Here is a 20,579-nt window from a genome sequence, read left to right on the forward strand (position 1 = left end):
TGCCGCCGCCATCCTATCTGGGATTGCCTTTGCTCTGCCTCTTCTCCTTGGAGTCTCTAGGCTGCTCTTCTCCTTCTGCGCCATCCTGTCTCGGATTGCCTTTGCTCTTCCTCTTCTCCTTGGAGTCTCTAGATTGCTCTTCTCCTTCGGTACTCCTTTCCTTGCCATGGCCTTGGGCGGAGGTGTTGTTGCTTCACGTGGGCGTGGTGTGTTTGCCGCTTTGCGCCTTGCCTTGTTTCCTCTACTCTCGCAGACCCTCCTTCCCCTTGGGTATGGCTAGGGTAGCTATTCTACGTGCAGGAATCTGTGGCTAGTAGTCTCTATCAGATGTATGAGTTACTTACCTTCGGTAACAATGTATCTGGTAGAGATGATTCTAGCCACATATTCCTTCACGGCCAGCCCTTCCTCCCCGTTTTGCGAAGGCTGATGATTTGGTCTTTTGCACTCGCTTCCCTGTGGGTGGCTGTGTCTTCTAGGAGTACATTATTTCCCTCTTTCTGTCGGGCTGTCAACCTTTTCCTCCCCGTTGTCACATGGAGGATTGGGTTGTTGGTACTTCTGGCTATTTGTGACCCTTGAGGTTGGGGTCTTTTGGCTGTGCCTCTGCCCTTGTTCCTGATGGGGGTTGTCACACTCTGTGATAGAGATGTCTTGGAGTTTTGTTGTTCCCTGTGTGTTCCCGACTGGTTCCCCTTCCTTGTCTTTGGTTGGGGTTGTAGTCCTGGTGCATGTTATCTTGACATTTTTACATATGTCCCTTGTCTCGGGGGGGGCTGTCTCTGTACTGGCAGGGTTGCTGCCCTGTTCTTTATTCTTTCCCTGCTCTTGGGTACTGCAGTGCCGGGTGCTGCTCTTTATGGTGTTGTTCCTCACTATTCCCTTTTGCTGCTTTTTCGCACACTGTTCCTATACTCTCACAGTTTTGTCTGCTGACTCCGCGTTGTGGCGCGGAAAAGTTCTCCGAAGAAAACTGACGTAGGCGTGCCGGGGTGGGACTTGCGTGACCTCGCTGACGTCACTTGTGCGGACGATGCCTGGGCAGAGCCACGTGATGCCGTCTCCCCGGCGCGCAGGGATGCTGGGCAAAATGTTTCCGGATCCAGTCTCACGCTTGGGGATGATTCTACATGAAGGAATCTGCGGCTAGAATCGTCTCTACGAGATACATCGTTACCGAAGGTAAGTAACTCGTACATTAGGGTATGCACTGGAAGCCCCGCCCATTCTCTGCCTATATTTGTCATTGGCTTTTGTCATTGTCCTTCGTAAATGCTGGCTTCTGATTCGTAAATAGGCTTGCACGGTCCCTCCTTTGTACCGCCTTGTTTGCATTGGTAACCGCCCATAACAACTGGACCTTTTACTTGACTTGTTACACAGTCTGCATTATAAGTGGGTGAGCACTATTTGGTTTATTGACAGTAATAGGGACAATGGACGCCGATTTTCTTATACAGCGCTATACGCTCTAAAATTGTATGCTGAGCGTGGCGACCCTTTTGGGACACCACGCTCCGTTAATCTTTGTAATTTATTTTTTTACTTTGATGTTGAGCGTGGTGCCCGCTTCAGGGACACCGCGCTCGGTTAAAATAAAAAAACAAAAACCTTTTTAATGAGCGCGGTGCCCGGTTCAGGGACACAGCGCACTGTTTAAAAAAAACAAAAAAGTAAACTTTAATAGTGAGTATGGCGCCGCTTCACAGACACCGCACTCTGCACTACAATAGGTATTGCTTTTGCAAAACTTTGAACCATTGGTATTGTAAATGACAATTCCTTTTAATATTATAAAAGGCATTGCCATTTACAATGCCTGCCAATAGCTCAAAATCTCTTCATTGCGAGACCTAATGCATTCTAAATGCTTGTTATTACCATTGAGACCTAGAACGGCTTAGCTAAGATCATTTCTGGGGAATCTCCGGCCTAGCCGGGCTGCCCTGTATTAATAAGGGTCGCAGGGTAGTTGTTTCCACACAGACACCAGCCCTCCATCCCCGGAAGCTGGGGCTATCTTGCATCCCTCTAGACCCCCACCTTTTCACCAACAGCACTGATGTCCGTGCGGGGGCGTTTGCATACATTGGGTATGTATGCGTCGCCATTCAGTTTCTGCAACGACGGCAGCACGGTGGGTTCAGCTGTTAATGCATGTGTTGACACAAATGACTGTGTTCTATTATTTTAAGGAAAGGTTCCAGCAGGGTTTATGAGGGATCGGCCCTGTTAGTTCTGACTTGTTACTGGTCCCTACCGAGGTCTATATTCGCAACCTTAACTTTACAGACAAAAATACCAATCAACGTCATCTGTGGGTTGTCCATGTAAGCGAAGCAGTCCTCATTTTTATTTCACCTGTTTTATTTCATCATGTGTACTGATTATTTCTTTATTTCGGATGTTTGTAGTTTTTTCTTCATGAAACATATGACTTGTATAATGCTAATTCGGCTGGCATGTATGGAGGGTGGGACAAAAATAAAGAAGTTATAAAATAATTACACTTATCTTCTTCGTGCGACGTCCTCTACTGTCTGGTCTTTTTGAGGCAGGTTCCAATGCGGGACCCAGGAAAATCCACTAACTAATCCTGGTGCTTCTGTCATGCAGCATGAGAGAAACACCAGGTTTGGAGGGTGTGGCCTCCTTCCGCGCTCCAGAAGACACTGGAGCCCTATGCTTTCTCTAATCCAGCCGTCTTAGGCAGCTGGGTTAGAGAGGTTTAAAATGTGCATGTCTGGCTGGCCGTCGCAAGGCAGCCGGCCAAAGAGACATGCTCACTTTAAACTTGAAGTGCCCTGCCCATGACTGCTCTTTGCTGCTGCCAGTCAGCAGCGGCCCGCCCCCCACCTGACGCTCGGCTCGGGACAAGGTTATTGAAAAATAAAATGGTAATAAATGAACTTCATTACCATTTTATTTTTCATATCTGGGGGCAATTTAGTTAGCGAAGGAGCCGTCCCTTACACAAGTTGATACTTATTGTAGATGGCAGCTGTTTTGGCGACTGATCCTTGTGAATATCTGGTATTGACGACCACCAGATTTTGATTCAGTGATTAGTTCCACATACTTAGCGTAGCATTACAGGTTTTGTGGATGTAACTGGGCAGCAGCAGGTGCTGCTCAGCTAGAATAAACACTTGACCTGACTGTGCATTGGATGAGCGAAGTTTTAGAAGTCAGAAAAATCTCTTGATATGCTAAATTCTGGCCTCAGCTAATGAGCACCATCAAAGGTTGTGAGAAATCTGTTTTACTAGCTTCTGAACTACTATTAAGACACCGGATTCGGTCTAACTTAATCCTGCTTTTCTTTAGGAAATTTCGTCAGACCTTGCCCATTTTTACTTGTATCTCAAAACATCATAGTAACCAATACCTTTGTATTTTTTTTACTAGACACTTGTAATTTGATCTATTTTGCCTCTCTGAACAAGCCATATTATCGCTGCAGTACACAAACAAAGTAGCAAGATATGTTTTTGGCTAAGACAATTTGAATCAATAACGTCTACATTTAAGAACCCCACCCATACACACTTCATTGCACTTACCCAACCACATTAGTTTTTTGGTTCAGGCATTACTCTTCTATTAACATTTGAGCTAATTCTAAATTCCAGCTAAAAGTTCCTAAAATTGGGCTCCCTAAGTGAGGAGCAATATCCTTTTCGGTTCAAGCATTCTAGATTTGGATTGTTCTTCACTTATGAAAGGAACCTACACTACTGACTTTCTACAGTTCGTTAGAAACCTATTTGATTGATGCATAGCTTCTGTCTCGGGAGTTCCAACATTGTGCTGGAAACACTACCATATAGATCGCGATCTATAGAGCCAAGATACTTTTCGTTAAACAGTGAACATTTTGTGGCTTGTAAATCTGCTTATAGCTACGCAGTTCATCCAGTATGGGAAGCTTGCAGTGCTGCTGACCAAGCTGTACCTGTGCTGTGTGTTAGTGAATGTTTGTAAAGTATTTATCACTAACATGAACAGCTTTATTTCTACTCGTTAGGAATGGCATGTTTAAAGGCATTTAGTAGAATCTAGGCCAAAACTATTTGGTTTGATGGAAGTACATCAGCATACAACAGCTGTACATTATAGATGAAGCGCTACAACTTCATCACTAATGCACCGGAACCGCAGCAGCAAATAAAGCTGTATAGCTACAGCTGCATAGCAAATCTACGCTCCTACATCTAGATTGATGCAACTGCAGTAAGCAATGTAAAATAGAAAATGCAGCTTTGCTTCCTTGCCAGTTGCAGTGCTACAACTAAGACACTCAACACTTACACCTCAAAACTAACAAAGTAATTTTGTGCTGCTTTAGCTGTGTAACATTTACTTCCCACTATGTGTCTTTCTTTCTTTCTCTTTGCTTATATACAGTGTCGCCCACCACATTAAAGTGTGATATAACCAAACCTATTGCACTTGACAAAGTTTGTTCTAAATTCCAACATGTATTGTACCTTTGTCCAGCACTCTGGAATTTAGATTGTACTTTTTTAACTCAAGGAATATTCCTTCTCAAAGCCAGAGGTCTGTTGCTGTGGTTCTTGGTGTATTTGCTATAGTTATATAGTTACTTGCAACAGCATTGGCAAAGCCCGTAGGTCTTGATTTTTTTGTACTCTTGCTATGTTAAACATAATAGGTTATTTTATTTGGTGAAGTGTTTGGTAATAGTCCCAAATGAAGCAACATCTTGGGCTACAGCAATTTGGAAGATCGGAGTAGGGACCATTTGATAAAAAAACTGCATTAGTAGAGTTAAGTTGTACTTATTAATAAAACAATTTTAAAAAGGAGTCAGTAAATGAAGTGTGCATTATAAGTGGTCAACTTAGAAGTGGTAAACAGCAACATATTTCGCAGTAGATGCTTTTGAGAGTGGACCAGCATTTTTGCTGCTGCTGCAAGAAAGCTTGTGTGTATGCACTTCTTTACTTTATGAACAAATTAAGCTGTAAATCCAGCAATGTACTATGAAGACAGCAAATTAATACAAAGTGATCAGTGAATAGATATAACCTGACCTAAAGACAAACAGGACTTGCTTTCCAAACAAAAAAACCTGAAAACTAGCAATTTAAATAGCATGTCAGTAAAATAAATACATCAAAGAACACACCCGGGCTCTGAATTGCAAGGTACATGTCATGTTGCTTCTGACCAATGGAGACACAAATGGACCATCTAGCCTTCAACAGCTTTCCATGGGTTTGATGGACAGTCCCTCCAAGCAATGGCAAACTAAGGAAAACCTGTAAAAGGCAAAGGTTTAAGTGGGCTGACGCAAAGCCCACTCTCTGTGCTATTTCTTCCTGCAATTTTTTTAGGTCGATCTGCATGCACAGCTCTAGGAGAGGGCCTCTTGGATTCACTCCAGACTTTCTGCCAGCTCGTGCATGTGGTTGTGACATTCTATTGGTCTTTGCGTGTGGCTTTCAAAAATGAAAGCACGCAATTGGCCAAAGGCGGGTGCATGTCCCGCCTTTTCGCTAAACGCTCACTCCCATGGCCTTTGGGTCTCGGGAGCGAGCAGCGGCGCTCTGGGTGCCAGCTGCATTACTGGATCATGTTACTAACTATAACCCAGTACGGTCGCTTTCACTTTTGCGGCCGCGCTTCATTTCACTTACATAAACAAATGTGGGGCTATCTCCGCGCCTTTCTGCTCTGGCGCTGCCTTTGTGCTTTATGGATAACACTGGCCAAAGCGCCCGAGGACGTAATTACATCCTTTTTTAACAGTGGCTAGCTACATTAAGCACTACATCGGCTCTTTAGGCGCTAGTTCTTTAAATGCCTGATATGTTCTTTAAGAATCAGAAAGTCTCTTGAGGTGGCAGATAGTGCTTCGCTTTCTCGTTGAGTGCGACGTGGATTCTTGCAAGTTGCAGGGACGCGTTGTAAGCACAGCATGGGCCCCTTCAGTGCGGATGTTGCTCGTCGGGTGTGTGAATCAAAGTCTCTTGATGTGGCAGATAGCGCTTCGCTTTCTCGTTGAGTGCGATGTGGATTCTTGCAAGTTGCAGGGACGCATTGTAAGCACAACATGCACCCCTTCAGTGTGGATGTTGCTTATCGGGTGTGTGAATCAGAAATTCTCTTGAGGTGGCAGATAGTGCTTCGCTTTCTCGGTGAGCGCGACGTGGATTCTTGCAAGTTGCAGGGACGCGTTGTAAGCACAGCATGGGCCTCTTCAGTGCGGATGTTGCTAGTCGGGTGTGTGAATCAAAGTCTCTGGAGGTGGCAGATAGCGCTTCGCTTTATCGTTGAGTGCGACGTGGATTCTTGCAAGTTGCAGGGACACATTGTAAGCACAGCATGGACCGCTTCAGTGCGGATGTTGCTCGTCGGGTGTGTGCCAGGTAGCACTGAAGTTCTACATTGTCTTTTCAAGTTGCATACCGAAGAGGTGCACGTTGAGTGCGAGATGTGCCTTTTGAGAACAAGTCCATAAATATGTTCAAGCGCATGGGTGCATGCCTGAGTGCTTGTGAATATGTAGATTACATGCATAATTTGATGCTAATTGCATTTGCTACAGCACGCGAAGATATCTGTGAGTGCATCGAAGCTTATGTGAGCGACTGTAGAAGCAGGATGCATCACAGTATAGAAAGTGACAGAGTATAGAGTGCTACATACCTCCTAATATAGTGTGTACAATAAGTTACACCCATTATAAAATTATAAACAGTGCAAGAGGTCTCCTTGTGTTTCCTAAATTGGTATTCTATTGTGCTCCCTTAACCCCTTCCCCGCTCATGACGGAACCACTCCGTCATGAGCCACGGTTGCGCTGTGCTCATGCCGGAGTGGTTCCGTCATGCTACGGCCGTTGGCGACCGCTCCGCCCACGCGGCGCTAATTCCCCGCCTGTGCGGGCGATTAGCGCAGTGGGCGGAGACGTGACGGAACCACTCCGTCATGAGCACAGCTCAACCGTGGCTCGTGACGGAGTGGTTCCGTCACGAGCACAGCGCCACCGCGCTGCCCCCAAACCCCCCCCAGCGCCGCGGCGGAATTCCTGCCGTGGCGAAGGGGTTAAACTTCCCATTCTCATTTTTCTAATGCCCCTCTTTCCTCTGCCTGTCTGGTCCCGCCCCCACCACACTTTATACCAAATGCTCTATTTTTGCTGATTCACGATTGCATACGCCACGTGGCAGAAGTACAAATGTTTTCTCAGTTCAGCTCACTAGCAATGAATCAAATAGATGCTTTGGAACGAAGATAACATTCATGCCATCGACCTCTTTATGATTGGTGGATGATGGCAGAAGACATCCATTACATTTTGTATTTATCTTGTCACATTTGCTGCTCTTCAAAACAGAGGTCAAATGTCAGGCTATGTCTCCTGAAAAATTGCTGTTTTTTAACATAATGATTGGTGTTTGCAAGTATTAGAACTGGCAGGAAGAAATTGCCAGCATTCCACGTAAAAAAAACTAGAAGACATTTTTTATATTCTTTTTTCAATAGGGTTGGTCTTTTGTACGTAATGTCGTCTTGCTTATATATAAGGTAACAAAAATGCCTATAACACTTTTTTATTATGACTTTTCAACATGCTGCACAACAGTCACAATGCTCTACAGCATAGCTTGACAAAGCCAATAGCTCTGGCTAAACACCTATAAAATCCCAAAGGCGAGACCTATTGGCTATGCCAATGCTTGTTTTACTTATTGGTAATATGAAGTCTTACAGACATCTAAAGCTGTATGTGCCATGCCTTAAAAATGTTTTGAGTAAGAGTTCTCAGTTCTGCCACTTGAGATTGATTTACGTCATAGTGTGAAGATGTTCAATTTAAGGTTCTGCAAGTGGGAACACATCAATCGGTCTCTGCAATCTATGACTCTTAATTTCTCTGAAGGGTGTGAACATAGTGCACCATTTTCCAACACTTAATTTTCATCTATTTTATTTTGGTTTGCAGGGCAAGTTTATAAGAATCAACTTTGATGTCACCGGTTACATCGTTGGGGCCAACATTGAGACATGTATCCTTTTTGGTGCCTGCTGCTGTTGGGGACTTTGAATTCTCTGTTCTATGGATCCTAGAAACCAGAACATACCATTTGTAATGTAATCCGAGTTTGAGTGTTGGTTTGGCATTGTGAGGTTATCAAATTTGCTTTATTTGGGCGTTTTATTGCCTGCCTCACTTTTCATAGTTTGTGGAGAAAACATCTGTTGTTTTCTTTATACATCCTCATAAAAAGAGAAAGCACAACGAAAAAGGTTGAGGATGAAAAGGCACATATTTCATTCAAGGCATTCATTCCGATCTAATTATATCCAGAAAGGTTGGCTTTGACTGATTATGTAAACATGCTTTAATTAGGATAATTGTGTAGTAGATTAAATGCTGGTTTATTTCAAGATTGACGTTAAGGTGTAAGTCTTTGATAGAGGCTTTTTTATCATACTAAGGTAGGAAAACGTACCATAGACGTTGGTGGCATGCTGAATGTAATTGCTGCTATTGACGTCCTGTATCCTCCTTCCTTCTTTGAACAGTAGAACTCGACCAGTATACCACAGCACTGTTTATGTTGGCAACCAATATGCCAGGGGATTGATGATCAGTTCCCCCTAACCTTCCCTTTGCCTCAAACGCCCCCCCCAAAAAAGATATTTAATGCAAGGGGGTATGGCTCTGTTTTACAGTGGGAGGTCAACTTACAGCACTCAGATATAAGGTATACAGGCTGCCCTTGATGGCAGCATTTTTACAGAAATGTCTGCCAATTTTCTTGGTGTGTTCTTCTCCAAACTCACCAATTAAAAAGACTTCCGTAAGTTTGGCTGTTTGTTGTGCTTAGTGAAAGGAACAGGAGTGCAAGTCTGGTGCTTAGACTGTTAATGGTTCAAAACAGCTTGAACTTTATCCAGTTTGTAACAAGAAGCCAACGTACAGGCCACAGTACAAATTTTGTGGTTTCTCTTGAGTTTTTGCAACTGGGTATTTGTCAAGGTTATGAAAACGATGTTCCACTAGATCAATGTAGATATTATCCCAGAGTTCGTGACATTTTTAGACATTGATCCAATTTCAGAAATACATATCTGAATGTTGATAGAAAAGTGGTCCCTTGATGATTGAGGTTACTGAGGGGTTGGATGACTGGTTCAAGTCAAATGTGGCTATGAGGCTAATTAACACAACAGGAAGCTATGTTAATAGCTGATGAACTAGGCAAAGTGTTGGTTGTTTTTGGACAATTTACAAGAATTTTCAATTGCTAAAAGCTGATAATTACAGAGTATGAATTTTCAAAGAGTAGATTGAGGTTTCCGTGTGAAATGAATTCATTAGAGTGTAACTCTGCTTAAGAAATTGCTATGGTTGGAATAAGCTTCTGGATAATAATAGATTTGTAGATTTAAATTAGTCCTACTGTAAAGGCAGAAGAAGCCTGAATAAAGCAAGCACAATTAAACGGTATTGAAATCATGCGGTTTTGGCCAGTGTGCAAGAAATCAGTTTTTGCAGCTGTAAAACTTGCTGACTCGTTCTTATCATACGTGCAGGGAAATGAAGTTTCCGACTGAACTAATGAAGCAACAATCTCCTTATACTGCTTGGACAGTATTGCAGTTAGGGTAGAATTTGAGGAGTATGACTGATAGCAAGTATCCTGCAGCAAGAACATCTCTTCTATTCTGAGCATTGCTTTAAACACAAAAAGACCAAATTGAAACCTTGCAGGATTGCAGAATTTGTTTTACATACATATCCTTCCCAGCCTTAGTGACTTGCAAGGGTCTGTGGGGTCTACAATGAAGCTTTGTCAGATTTTGTGGGGTTTGGGGGAGGACAGTATGGCGACTTGAGCCTATATAACGTTTCAAAGTTTGCATTGGTCTGTGCAGAGTGTTTTGGAGCAAGAGAGTGGCATTTGACTCAAAACCATGCTCATCTCTCAACTTTGCCCTCTCCTGGACAAGGGAAAGAACATGAAACATTTTCCATTAGTAAGTTACTGAGGTTTTCATTTCATCAAAGGTAGTGCTTTACCAAATGTTTGCCTTTGAAGGTTTGTGCTCTTGTCACCATCTGGATAACTGTGCATATTGATTTATTGCTATTCATATGATTAAAAGGAAGTGAGAAGTCTATGCACTTGCCACCACATAATGATGGTAGCTGTTTTACAGAAGTAAAGCTATCTCTTTGCAAGGCAACAAACACTACAGCATGTGTTCAACAAATCTACACTGCACTTATAAGCATTGCAGCATCGGCGTATATAGGACAGCACAGTCACTCCAACATACAATCTGCATGCTGACGATCGAGTAAACGGTAGGCATATGTATTTATTCTGGAACTAAATGCACATACCTTATTATGTGCTTGTGTTACCTCACATTGCATTAATTGTGTGGTCTGCTGTAAACCCAGTTTAAGGTAGAATGTAATGGCAAAGACCAGCTGCCATAACAACGGCGCATGCTGTCTACGCAAAACCCAGTAGACACCACTTAGTTGTAATAGAAGAGAATAGTTCTAATCCTGGGTTTTAATCGAAATCTGTATGTCTTCATGATTGTATTTTCTTTAATATTGAAAAATAGAACATCCATGCATGTGCTGGACCTGAGAATAAACTAAATAGAAAATGTTCATACGAAATAACATTTTTTGTAGTTTTTTAAATAAAATCATTTTAACTGTACCATCTCTAATTTATTTCTACAACACTCAAAATGAGCTAAACCATATCTAGGCTCAGAAATCTGATTATGGGACCAGGAATTCTATAGAAGGAATCACAGGAATTAATAAGCGAGACCAATTTTATTGGTTTTTGATAGGGTAAAAGAAAGTCCTCCTTCTAGATAGGTAAAGTTAGTTTGAGTGACACTGAGGAACAAAAGTCAGTCGACTGAAAAAACCTAAGCACATCATTTTCAGTTCTTTTTTTTGTTCTAGTTCCCGTGAGGTATGGCAAATTTGTAAATCAAGATCAGGATTTTAAAGTTAAACCTGGCTTCAACAGGCAGCAAATGGGAGACCAGGTCCATTTTTCAGAGCTCAAAGACGAGTTGCACCACCACCTACAGTATGTAAGTGTTGTATGCTTGCCAGATAGCAGTCTGGTAACCCACCATGCAAGCCCGTTCCAAAGACAAGATTTACAGTTCATGAAGGCACTATCTACATTCTTGAAAGAATCAATGAGAAAATTAGTGTCTTTTTGACTGCCGGTGCTTGAACCAGCAGCTCTGTTTATCAGTTTGAGTAGAATGACTTGTGCCTGAGCCCCAAAATGAATCATTTAAAAAAAAAAAGAAAAAATCTGATTAACAACTTTCATTAGGACACCCAGCAAGGTGTGACGCAGGGGAGACGGCAGGGAGTAAATAGTTTTAAGTGTTTTGATCCTCCGGAATTACATCTACCTTGGAAGCTTTGTACTTTAAACCACTAAAATTCGGTCCGTTTTTGATGTTTGGGAGGTATCTGACCCCTGGCACGAGATAATTCAGTGACCCAGCTATACAATAGTGGATAGAATTGGAGCAGGCACACTGACCGACGGACAGGCATTGTTGCTTCTACTGACTTTTTATAGTCATTGTTATTTTAAGTCACTTTAGAAACGTACACCATAGTGTGGCTCTTCCTTATCAACTCTGTACGAGGAGACTTTCCCCTCAAAGTGGCAGTTGGTACATTTAGACTGTTGGGCTGCTTCAAAAATAGTAGAGGGCTATCCTGAATGTTTTTTACTTCAGCCTTTTGTTCACTTTAACATAGGAGGTATAGAGATTGTTGAAGACTGGCTCATCAGAAGTAGTGTGAAAAGGTGTGATAGTCCTATCCTATACCTCTGAATTACTCACCAACTTCCAAAGGGAGAAGTACAATTGTGACTTGAAGAAAGACAGCTGAAGTGTACTCCACATATTACCAGTGCTTCCCTGTTGAAATCCTAGCCATGACATGTCTGCAGTGAATCGGTTATCGTCACTCCAGTTTTGCAGCAAGCCTGCAAAGGCAATTAAGCCAATTTTATCTGGTGTAAAGTGTTAAACTTGTTGAAGCTAATTCAACCTCTAGCTTAACTCTAATGTTCTTGTTTGCAAGTGTTTCCAGAATCACACCCAAGCTTGTTTGCCCATGTCCATTCTGACTACGTTCTGGAAAGTTTGTACTGCTTTGCACTGCATTTAAAACAGCAGACAACTATTTAAACTGTTTTGATATCCTTGACTTGGATCTTCAGATCTGCTGGAAAAGTCTCGTGCTATTCGTCAGGCTAAAGATGAACGCACCTTCCACATATTCTATCAGCTTCTCTGTGGAGCAGGCGAACACCTTAAATGTAAGTTATGTGTCTTCTGGCTCTTGTTATTGTGCGTAATCTAGTGCATATTGTGTTTGTTCATTTGTTTTGGCTTTTGTCTGTACTTCTATTTCTGCCTGTTCTGTGATGGACACAGTTTAATTGAATTTGCTATGTAATTTTCCTCAGGGAGATTGAAACCACCTATGTACTTATAAACTGCCAGCTTTGATGTCTCTATAGTGACTGTTTCCTTTAGAATTCTGCTACTAATATAGAGATGATGATGATCTAAAATGTATTCTTCCTTGAACAGTGGCTTGCATTTGGAAGAGAAAAATTGAGAGAAATTCAGTTGTTATGCTATTCTGTGGTTCCTTATCCCACAACACGAAAGGCTCTAAAACACAACGTGAAGTCATAACATTTTTGTCACTAAAAGTTTTTTGACAACGCAGACAGCAGTGGTAAGTGGGTCCATACTTCTCTCTCATAATCCCCTCTGTGAAAACTGACGAAACTCAATCATTTCTGAATACTAGACTTCGAGGGAAGTTCAGAGTGGTGTGACTTGTGAGGATACCTTGATATTTTATTACACACAATGCCATTCAAACCTCAAACTTAGGCTAAAATGATGCATTTTCCCTCAATTTACTCTGAAGGAAGTCTATGGGGGATCCGCAGAATTTCTACCACACTAGCATTTCTACACTTCTCACGTTAAAAACAGTGTGGCCTATTTCCTGCTACAGGAATGGATGACCATAGGAAGTCAATGTGGCCTACGTATAGCCCTGGTATGGTCTTTTCTTGGGTAATCCGCCTAGCCTTGTTACACTTATCATGCAAAAAATGAAAATCTCAGGAGGTGGGGGAAGCTTTATCCTTGCGTCCAGACATTATTTTATGACAATAGTTTTTAAAAAAAGAAAACCGTTATGATGCGAGTTCCAAAAGGGGTTTCTCAAGCAGTGTATTGTACAATCGTGAATGCACCGTTCGCGTCACGCACTAAAAAGGTATTGCGGTGGACTTAAACAGTTTGTCTGCTCTCTTTTCACGAGTATCTCTCCTTTTCGCGAAGGCCACAATATCTTTCAACCCCAATATTTAAATATACATTAAAGATTTTGCAGCCTACTCATTCTTGTGATTTTAGTATTGGATCTTCTCTCTTTAACTCTACGATATGGCATAATAATTCCATTTTGATACGTGATAAACCTTTCTGTTGGAAATCCTGGAGACATAAGGGTTTAATTTGGGTCCACCAGTTGTATCAACAAGGCCAATTCATGTCTTTCAAGCAGCTTAAAGGTTTGTTTGGTTTGCCATCCTCCTTCCACTCTAAGTATACAATTTTAAAACAAGCTATTTTAGATGCGCATACTCGATGCACACCTTCTACTTCCTTCACTACACCTCTCACTTCTTCGGTCAATAAATTACACTCCCTATTACAAGTCAATCCCAAAGTCTCTGCCATTTATAAATATTTGCAAGCTACATGTATTCCACAAGATAAATCCAAGGTAGAACTTTCCTGGGAGAAGGATCTGGGAATTGACTGGTCAACTATTCTCTGGGACAAAGTTTGGAATAAGATTAGGAAATCCTCGAGAGCTGCTAATACCACGCGAAACACTCTTTTTTTAAATTTATAATAGTTTATTATTTTCTCCAGCTCTCTTGCATAAACAACATGCTTCTGTTTTGGATGCCTGCTGGATATGTTCCTCACCTCAGGCAGACTATCATCATCTACTTTTTACATGTCCGCTTGTTCGTGCTTTTTGGAACAAGGTCTGGACCCAAATCAATTTAATTTTTCATTCTCACTTTCCTTTTTCTGTTACCAACATATTTTTAGTTAGTTTATCTTCGATATGGTCACACCACACCTCTAACACAAGAATTATTGACCTTTTATTGGCAGTTGCCTTTCAGCAAATTACTAAAAACTGGAAGGACTTCACCAAATTATCCTATCTAGCTTGGTGGTATGCTATTTGCTATAACCATAGGCTACATATTGCCCTCATACACCCTATTACCATGGCCATGATTTTCCGATGTTACACCTTTTTACATGCTTAAGTATTGTCTCTTTATATTATAGCCTATATATTATATGATTCTTTTCCTCTATGGTTGCCACTCTTTTCTGCTTAGGTAGATCATTTTTGATTATATGTGTATTTATTTTCTCTATATACTCAATGGTTATTTCATGTGACTTTATAATGTTATTTTGCCTGATGTATTGAGATATGCTTTTTCTTCAATAAACATATTTTTGAACTTAAAAAGTTTGTCTGCTGCATTGAAGCATTTAACTCAAAGTATATGCCACTATTGCTCCGTTTTCAATGTAGATTGCGACATTCAAATGTTGCATTTGGTGAGTGATGGATTGATATGATATATTTTATTTTCAATCAGTCATCCCATACGAAGTGTAATGTGTGAAGGAAGCATATTTCATGGTGCAGGATATGTTTTGGGAAGATTTGAAGGGATGAAGTAAAGATCAAATATTTAATGTTATAACAGCACAGGGATGGACATTAGACACAAATAACACTTCACTTTCTAATGGCGGGATGCGTTGCATGAAGTTTGACATGTAGGTTGAGTTTGAGGTGTGGGTGAAATTAATCTGCTACGTGCGAATTCTTCCAGTGGTGATACAACTGATCCTTACTTTGACTAAAGACACAAAAATATTATCTACAAAGTGCTATGTTATTGGCACTTGCGTAGCCCACAGTCTCTCCTTATTATGACCTTTTAGTTCTATTGAATAATGTTTTGTCAAAATATTATGTTAGAGGCATATGAGCTGCAGATTGTACACTGTGCATAGATCGCCATCTGGTGTTGGGCCCGGATGTTTGCAGTTTGTTTTTGTTCTTTGGACAGTCTTTGGAAGTCACGAGTTCGGTGACTCCTCCTTCGGTCCGTATTGCGCATGGGCTTCGGCTCCATCCTCAGATTGTTTTTTTCCGCCATCGGGCTCGGATGTGATACTTCGTGCTCCGGCTTCGAACTTCTACGGTTCCAGCCTCGACGGAAAATCCTCGTTCATCGAGTTTCTTCATCTATCTTCATCTCTCGAAGAGGCACTTTTTCTCGATTCCACACATCGGCACCGGCCTTCGTGCCCTCCTCGACTCCGGTCCCGGCCGATGGAAAGGACTCCGTTCAAAAAGTGCCCAAAATGTGGGTCTAAATTTCCCCACACCGACCTCCATCAGGTGTGTAACCTTTGCCTCTCTCCAGAACACGAGGCTAGAGACTGCCCCGCCTGTAAGTCTTTTCGATCAAAAAAGACCATCCGGGATCGAAGAGCTCGACGCACCATGGCGCACTCATCGACCGCGGCTCCACCGGACATCTTCGGAGACGACACCGAAGCTTCGGGGCAACACCACACCGAGCAGGAGGAAGACATCGTCAGCGCTTCCCAGGCCGACGGCTCCGACCTGGAGGACATCACACCGGCGCAGAGGGTCGTGAGTACTCTACCCCCTCCCACCCCCGCGCCCAAATCCAAAGAGACTCAGGTTACACCTTCGGGCCTGGGGAAAACCAAACACGCAGCTTCTATCACCCCACCTTCGGGCCCGGTGTCGATGCCTCACAAGTATCACCGCAGCTCGGGCTCGAGCCAGCCGACTCCTGGTGCTGATAAACACCGTTCGGCACCGAAGAAAGTGACGCCCAGCTCGACTCCGAAGCCACCGGTGCCGAAGCCTGGACTTTCGGTGCCGACGAAACACAAGCACAAATCCCTCGGCACCGATGCTCCGGCGTCGAAGCCTACCTCGACGCCGAAAAAACCGGAGGTTCCAAAAAAACATGGCGCAGAAAAACCACCCAAATCCTTGGCTCCGAAAACATCGGCGCCAGCGGACGATTCGGCGCCACCGGACCTTTTTACACCCGATCCTTATCAAAAAACCTTATCAAAGGATCCAAAGACTGGGCTATTGACTTTGACTGTCAAGAAAAGACGTCTTGACACACCAGCTACTCCTCCACCACCCAAGCGGAAGGACTCCTCTCCGAGTGCCCTCCCCACCACCTCCTACACCTCCTCCTCCTCCTCCTCCACCTCTTCCACCTCCTCTCCCTCCCAGGTCTCCGCCACCCTTGCCTCATCACTCCCCAACCCCGTCCCCAGAACCGGATTACGGGGATCCAGATTATGATCCACCGGACGCCCCAATGGACCCCACACCACCGGGGACCCCAGACCCATGGGAGGATTACCAAAACCCTGACATACCAGATGTGCCTCAAGATGACCTCTACCCATCCAGGCCATCTCCCCCAGAGGACTCACTAGGGTTTCACCACTTAGTGCAGAGAGCAGCACACTATCATGGGGTGGAACTACATAGCGAACCAGTGGAAGACGACTTCTTACTGGATACGTTTGATATTCAGGACAAGTCCACAGCCATCTTGCCCATGCTTAAGGGTGTTACCAAACATGCTGCAGAGGTGTTCAAAGACCCTGTCAGGGCCAGGGTCTTAAACCCCAGAATAGAAATGAAGTACAAAGCAGCACCCACAGACCCTACATACATTAAGGGCCCTGCTCCTTTAGATTCCCTAGTTGTGTCCACTGCTAGAAAGCGGTCTAACTCCCAGTCCTCTGGTGAGGCTCCACCGCCAGATAAGGAATCAAAACTCTTAGATGCGTCTGGTAAACGCACTGCCTCGCAAGCCGCAAACATCTGGCACATTGCGAATACACAAGCGCTGCTTGCGCGTTATGACAGAGCACACTACGTTGAGCTTGAGGCTCTTATGCAGCACCTCCCGGAAAAACACAAACGTAAAGCTCATGACCTAATACAGGAGGGAAAGCTCATTACTAACACCTCCATTAAATGTGCCCTCGATGCAGCGGACACTGCTTCTAGAGCCATAAATACTAGTGTCCTGCTTCGTCGTCATGCCTTGCTCAGGATCTCAGTGTTCAAGCCAGAAGTCCAGGCATCCATACTAAATCACCCCTTTGACCAACAACATCTCTTTGGGCCAAAGGTGGACGAAGCATTAGAAAAAATGAAAAAGGACACGGACACAGCAAAGTCTATGGGGGCATTACAATCACAGACCCCTAAACGCTCCTTTCGGCGTTCGTCCTTTCGTAGCACAGGCAGAGGCTACTCCACCGATAGCGCCTCTACCTCCTACAAGTCCCCTCCTCAAAATACCTTCTCAAAGGGCTACCAAAGGGGTGGATACAGGGGCAACAACAATAAGGGCAGGGGCAAAACTAACACCACCCGTTCTGCCACCCCGCCCGCACAATGACTTCCCTCCGCTCCCCCCAGACCATCCCACTCCGGTCGGGGGCAGACTGCGACACTTTATCCACGCCTGGGAGTCCATAACATCGGACAAATGGGTGACCCAAATTATTCGGTCAGGGTACTGTCTCGAGCTAACATCTACCCCACCCAATATCCCACCAAGGCACCGTCCAATGTCTCAGGAACATTCCACACTGCTCAAACAGGAGGTGCTCTCCCTCCTCCAAAAACACGCTATAGAGCAGGTCCCCGTCAATCAGCAAAATCTAGGGGTCTACTCTCTGTATTTTCTAATACCGAAAAAAGACGGGACCCTGAGGCCCATTCTGGACCTCCGGCCTCTAAATGCATACATACATTCAGACCATTTCCACATGGTCACCCTACAACAAGTCCTCCCGCTCCTCTGTCAGGGAGACTTTCTCACTACCTTGGATCTGAAAGACGCATACTTTCACATTCCAATACACCCTTCTCACAGGAAGTACCTCAGGTTTGTGGTGGACGGTCAGCATTACCAATTCACGGTTCTCCCCTTCGGGGTCACCACCGCACCACGGGTGTTTACCAAATTCCTAGCGGTAGTAGCAGCACACCTCAGACGTCAACATATTCACGTCTTCCCTTACTTAGACGACTGGCTGATAAAAGCCGCGTCCTACGACCAATGTGTGCAACATACAAACAGCACCATCCAACTGCTCCACCAGCTAGGCTTCACGGTGAACTACCAAAAGTCCCACCTCGTACCATCTCACACAAAGCAATATCTCGGGCCACTATAGACACCTCCAAAGGTATAGCCTATCCCAACGCAGCCAGGATCGCAAGCATACAAGCCTTGCGCCAAACGTTCATTGCTCAGCACTCTCTCCCAGCGAGAGTGTTCATGAAGCTAATAGGGATGATGGCGTCTTGCATTTTCATAGTGCCCCATGAAAGACTCCACATGCGTCCACTCCAAGAGTGCCTAGCACAACAGTGGAACCAGGCCCAAGGACAGCTGACGGATCTGGTGTTGGTGGACGGCCGCACCCATCACTCTCTGCAGTGGTGGAACACCACAAACCTTTCCAAAGGGCGGCCGTTCCTGGACCCGGTTCCTCAGGTGATTCTAACAGCGGACGCATCGCTCTCCGGCTGGGGAGCGCACCTCCTACACCTCACAATGCAAGGTCTATGGACGCCACAGCAAAAGTCGCTCCACATCAACTGCGCCAAACGTTCATTGCTCAGCACTCTCTCCCAGCGAGAGTGTTCATGAAGCTAATAGGGATGATGGCATCTTGCATTTTCATAGTGCCCCATGCAAGACTCCACATGCGTCCACTCCAAGAGTGCCTAGCACAACAGTGGAACCAGGCCCAAGGACAGCTGACGGATCTGGTGTTGGTGGACGGCCGCACCCATCACTCTCTGCAGTGGTGGAACACCACAAACCTTTCCAAAGGGCGGCCGTTCCTGGACCCGGTTCCTCAGGTGATTCTAACAGCGGAAGCATCGCTCTCCGGCTGGGGAGCGCACCTCCTACACCTCACAATGCAAGGTCTATGGACGCCACAGCAAAAGTCGCTTCACATCAACCATCTGGAGCTCTTGGCGATCTTTCTAGCCCTAAAATCCTTTCAAAAACAGATTTCAGCCAAAGCAGTCCTCATTCGCACAGACAATATGACTGCAATGTATTATATTCAAAAACAGGGGGGGGGACACTCTCCCCAGCTCTCCCGCTTAGCCCAGAGCATATGGAGATGGGCAATTCCACAAAACATCTTTCTCCTGGCACAGCACGTCCCAGGCATACAAAACACCATGGCAGATCTGCTCAGCAGACAAACGCAACAACTACACGAATGGGAACTGCATCCACAAGTTCTTCGCCCATTCTTTCACAAGTGGGGGCATCCTCATATAGACCTCTTCGCCACCCACGAAAACAAAAAATGCCCAAGCTTCGCCGCCAGATACCCACACCCATTGTCCAAAGGCAATGCGATATGGATGAACTGGTCAGGCAGATTTGCATACGCCTTTCCACCTCTCCCACTAATTCCATTAGTGGTCAGGAAACTGCAACAGCACTCCCTCACGCTCATTCTGGTAGCCCCAACATGGGCCAGGCAGCCGTGGTACACCACACTATTACAACTATCAGTGGTACCACATCAAAAACTGCACCTGTCCCCATGCCTCCTAACTCAGAACCATGGAGAAATCAGACACCCGGACCCAGCGCAGCTCAACCTTGCGATCTGGCTCCTGAAATCTTAGAATTTGGGTACCTTAACCTTCCCCCTGACTGCATGAATATTATCAAGGAAGCCAGACGTCCTACCACTCGAGCATGCTATGCCGCAAAGTGGAAGAGATTTGTTGTTTACTGCCGTAACAATACAATCAACCCTTTAGATGCATCCATACAACACATTATATGCTATCTACTCCATCTTCAACGGTGTAACCTGGCATATTCTTCCATACGCCTACACCTAGCAGCGATCGCTGCTTACCTGCAAAACAGACAACATTTGTCACTGTTCAGGGTGCCCGCTATTAAAGCCTTTATGGAAGGCCTTAAACGCATAATTCCACCCAGGGCACCACCTTCACCTGTATGGAATTTGAATGTAGTTCTTACAAGGCTCATGGGTCCGCCTTTCGAACCACTGCATAAATGCGAGCTACAGTTCCTCACCTGGAAAACAGCTTTTCTAGTAGCTATCACTTCCCTTAGAAGGGTTAGCGAAATACAAGCGTTCACTATACAGGAACCCTTCTTACAAATACATCACAGCAAAGTCATACTTCGTACCAATCCAAAATTTCTGCCCAAGGTCATTTCCCCCTTCCATCTCAATCAATCGGTGGAATTACCTGTTTTTTTCTCGCAACCTCAATCTGTTGCGGAAAG

General features: G+C 44.4%; 1 protein-coding gene across 4 annotated transcripts in view; it reads left to right on the forward strand.

Moving 5' to 3' along the window:
* Nucleotides 1–20,579, forward strand: part of MYH10 (myosin heavy chain 10) — a 1,171,079-nt gene that overhangs the window by 299,467 nt on the left and 851,033 nt on the right. For all 4 annotated transcript variants that reach the window (XM_085616842.1, XM_085616841.1, XM_085616843.1 and 1 more), the window contains 2 exons: nt 7,976–8,039; nt 12,276–12,374. In XM_085616842.1, coding sequence (XP_085472968.1) covers nt 7,976–8,039; nt 12,276–12,374 — 163 coding nt within the window. The remainder of the gene's footprint in view (nt 1–7,975; nt 8,040–12,275; nt 12,375–20,579) is intronic.

The sequence above is a fragment of the Triturus cristatus genome, chromosome 7 (genome assembly GCF_964204655.1).
Source record: "Triturus cristatus chromosome 7, aTriCri1.1, whole genome shotgun sequence".
Classification (NCBI taxonomy): domain Eukaryota; kingdom Metazoa; phylum Chordata; class Amphibia; order Caudata; family Salamandridae; genus Triturus; species Triturus cristatus.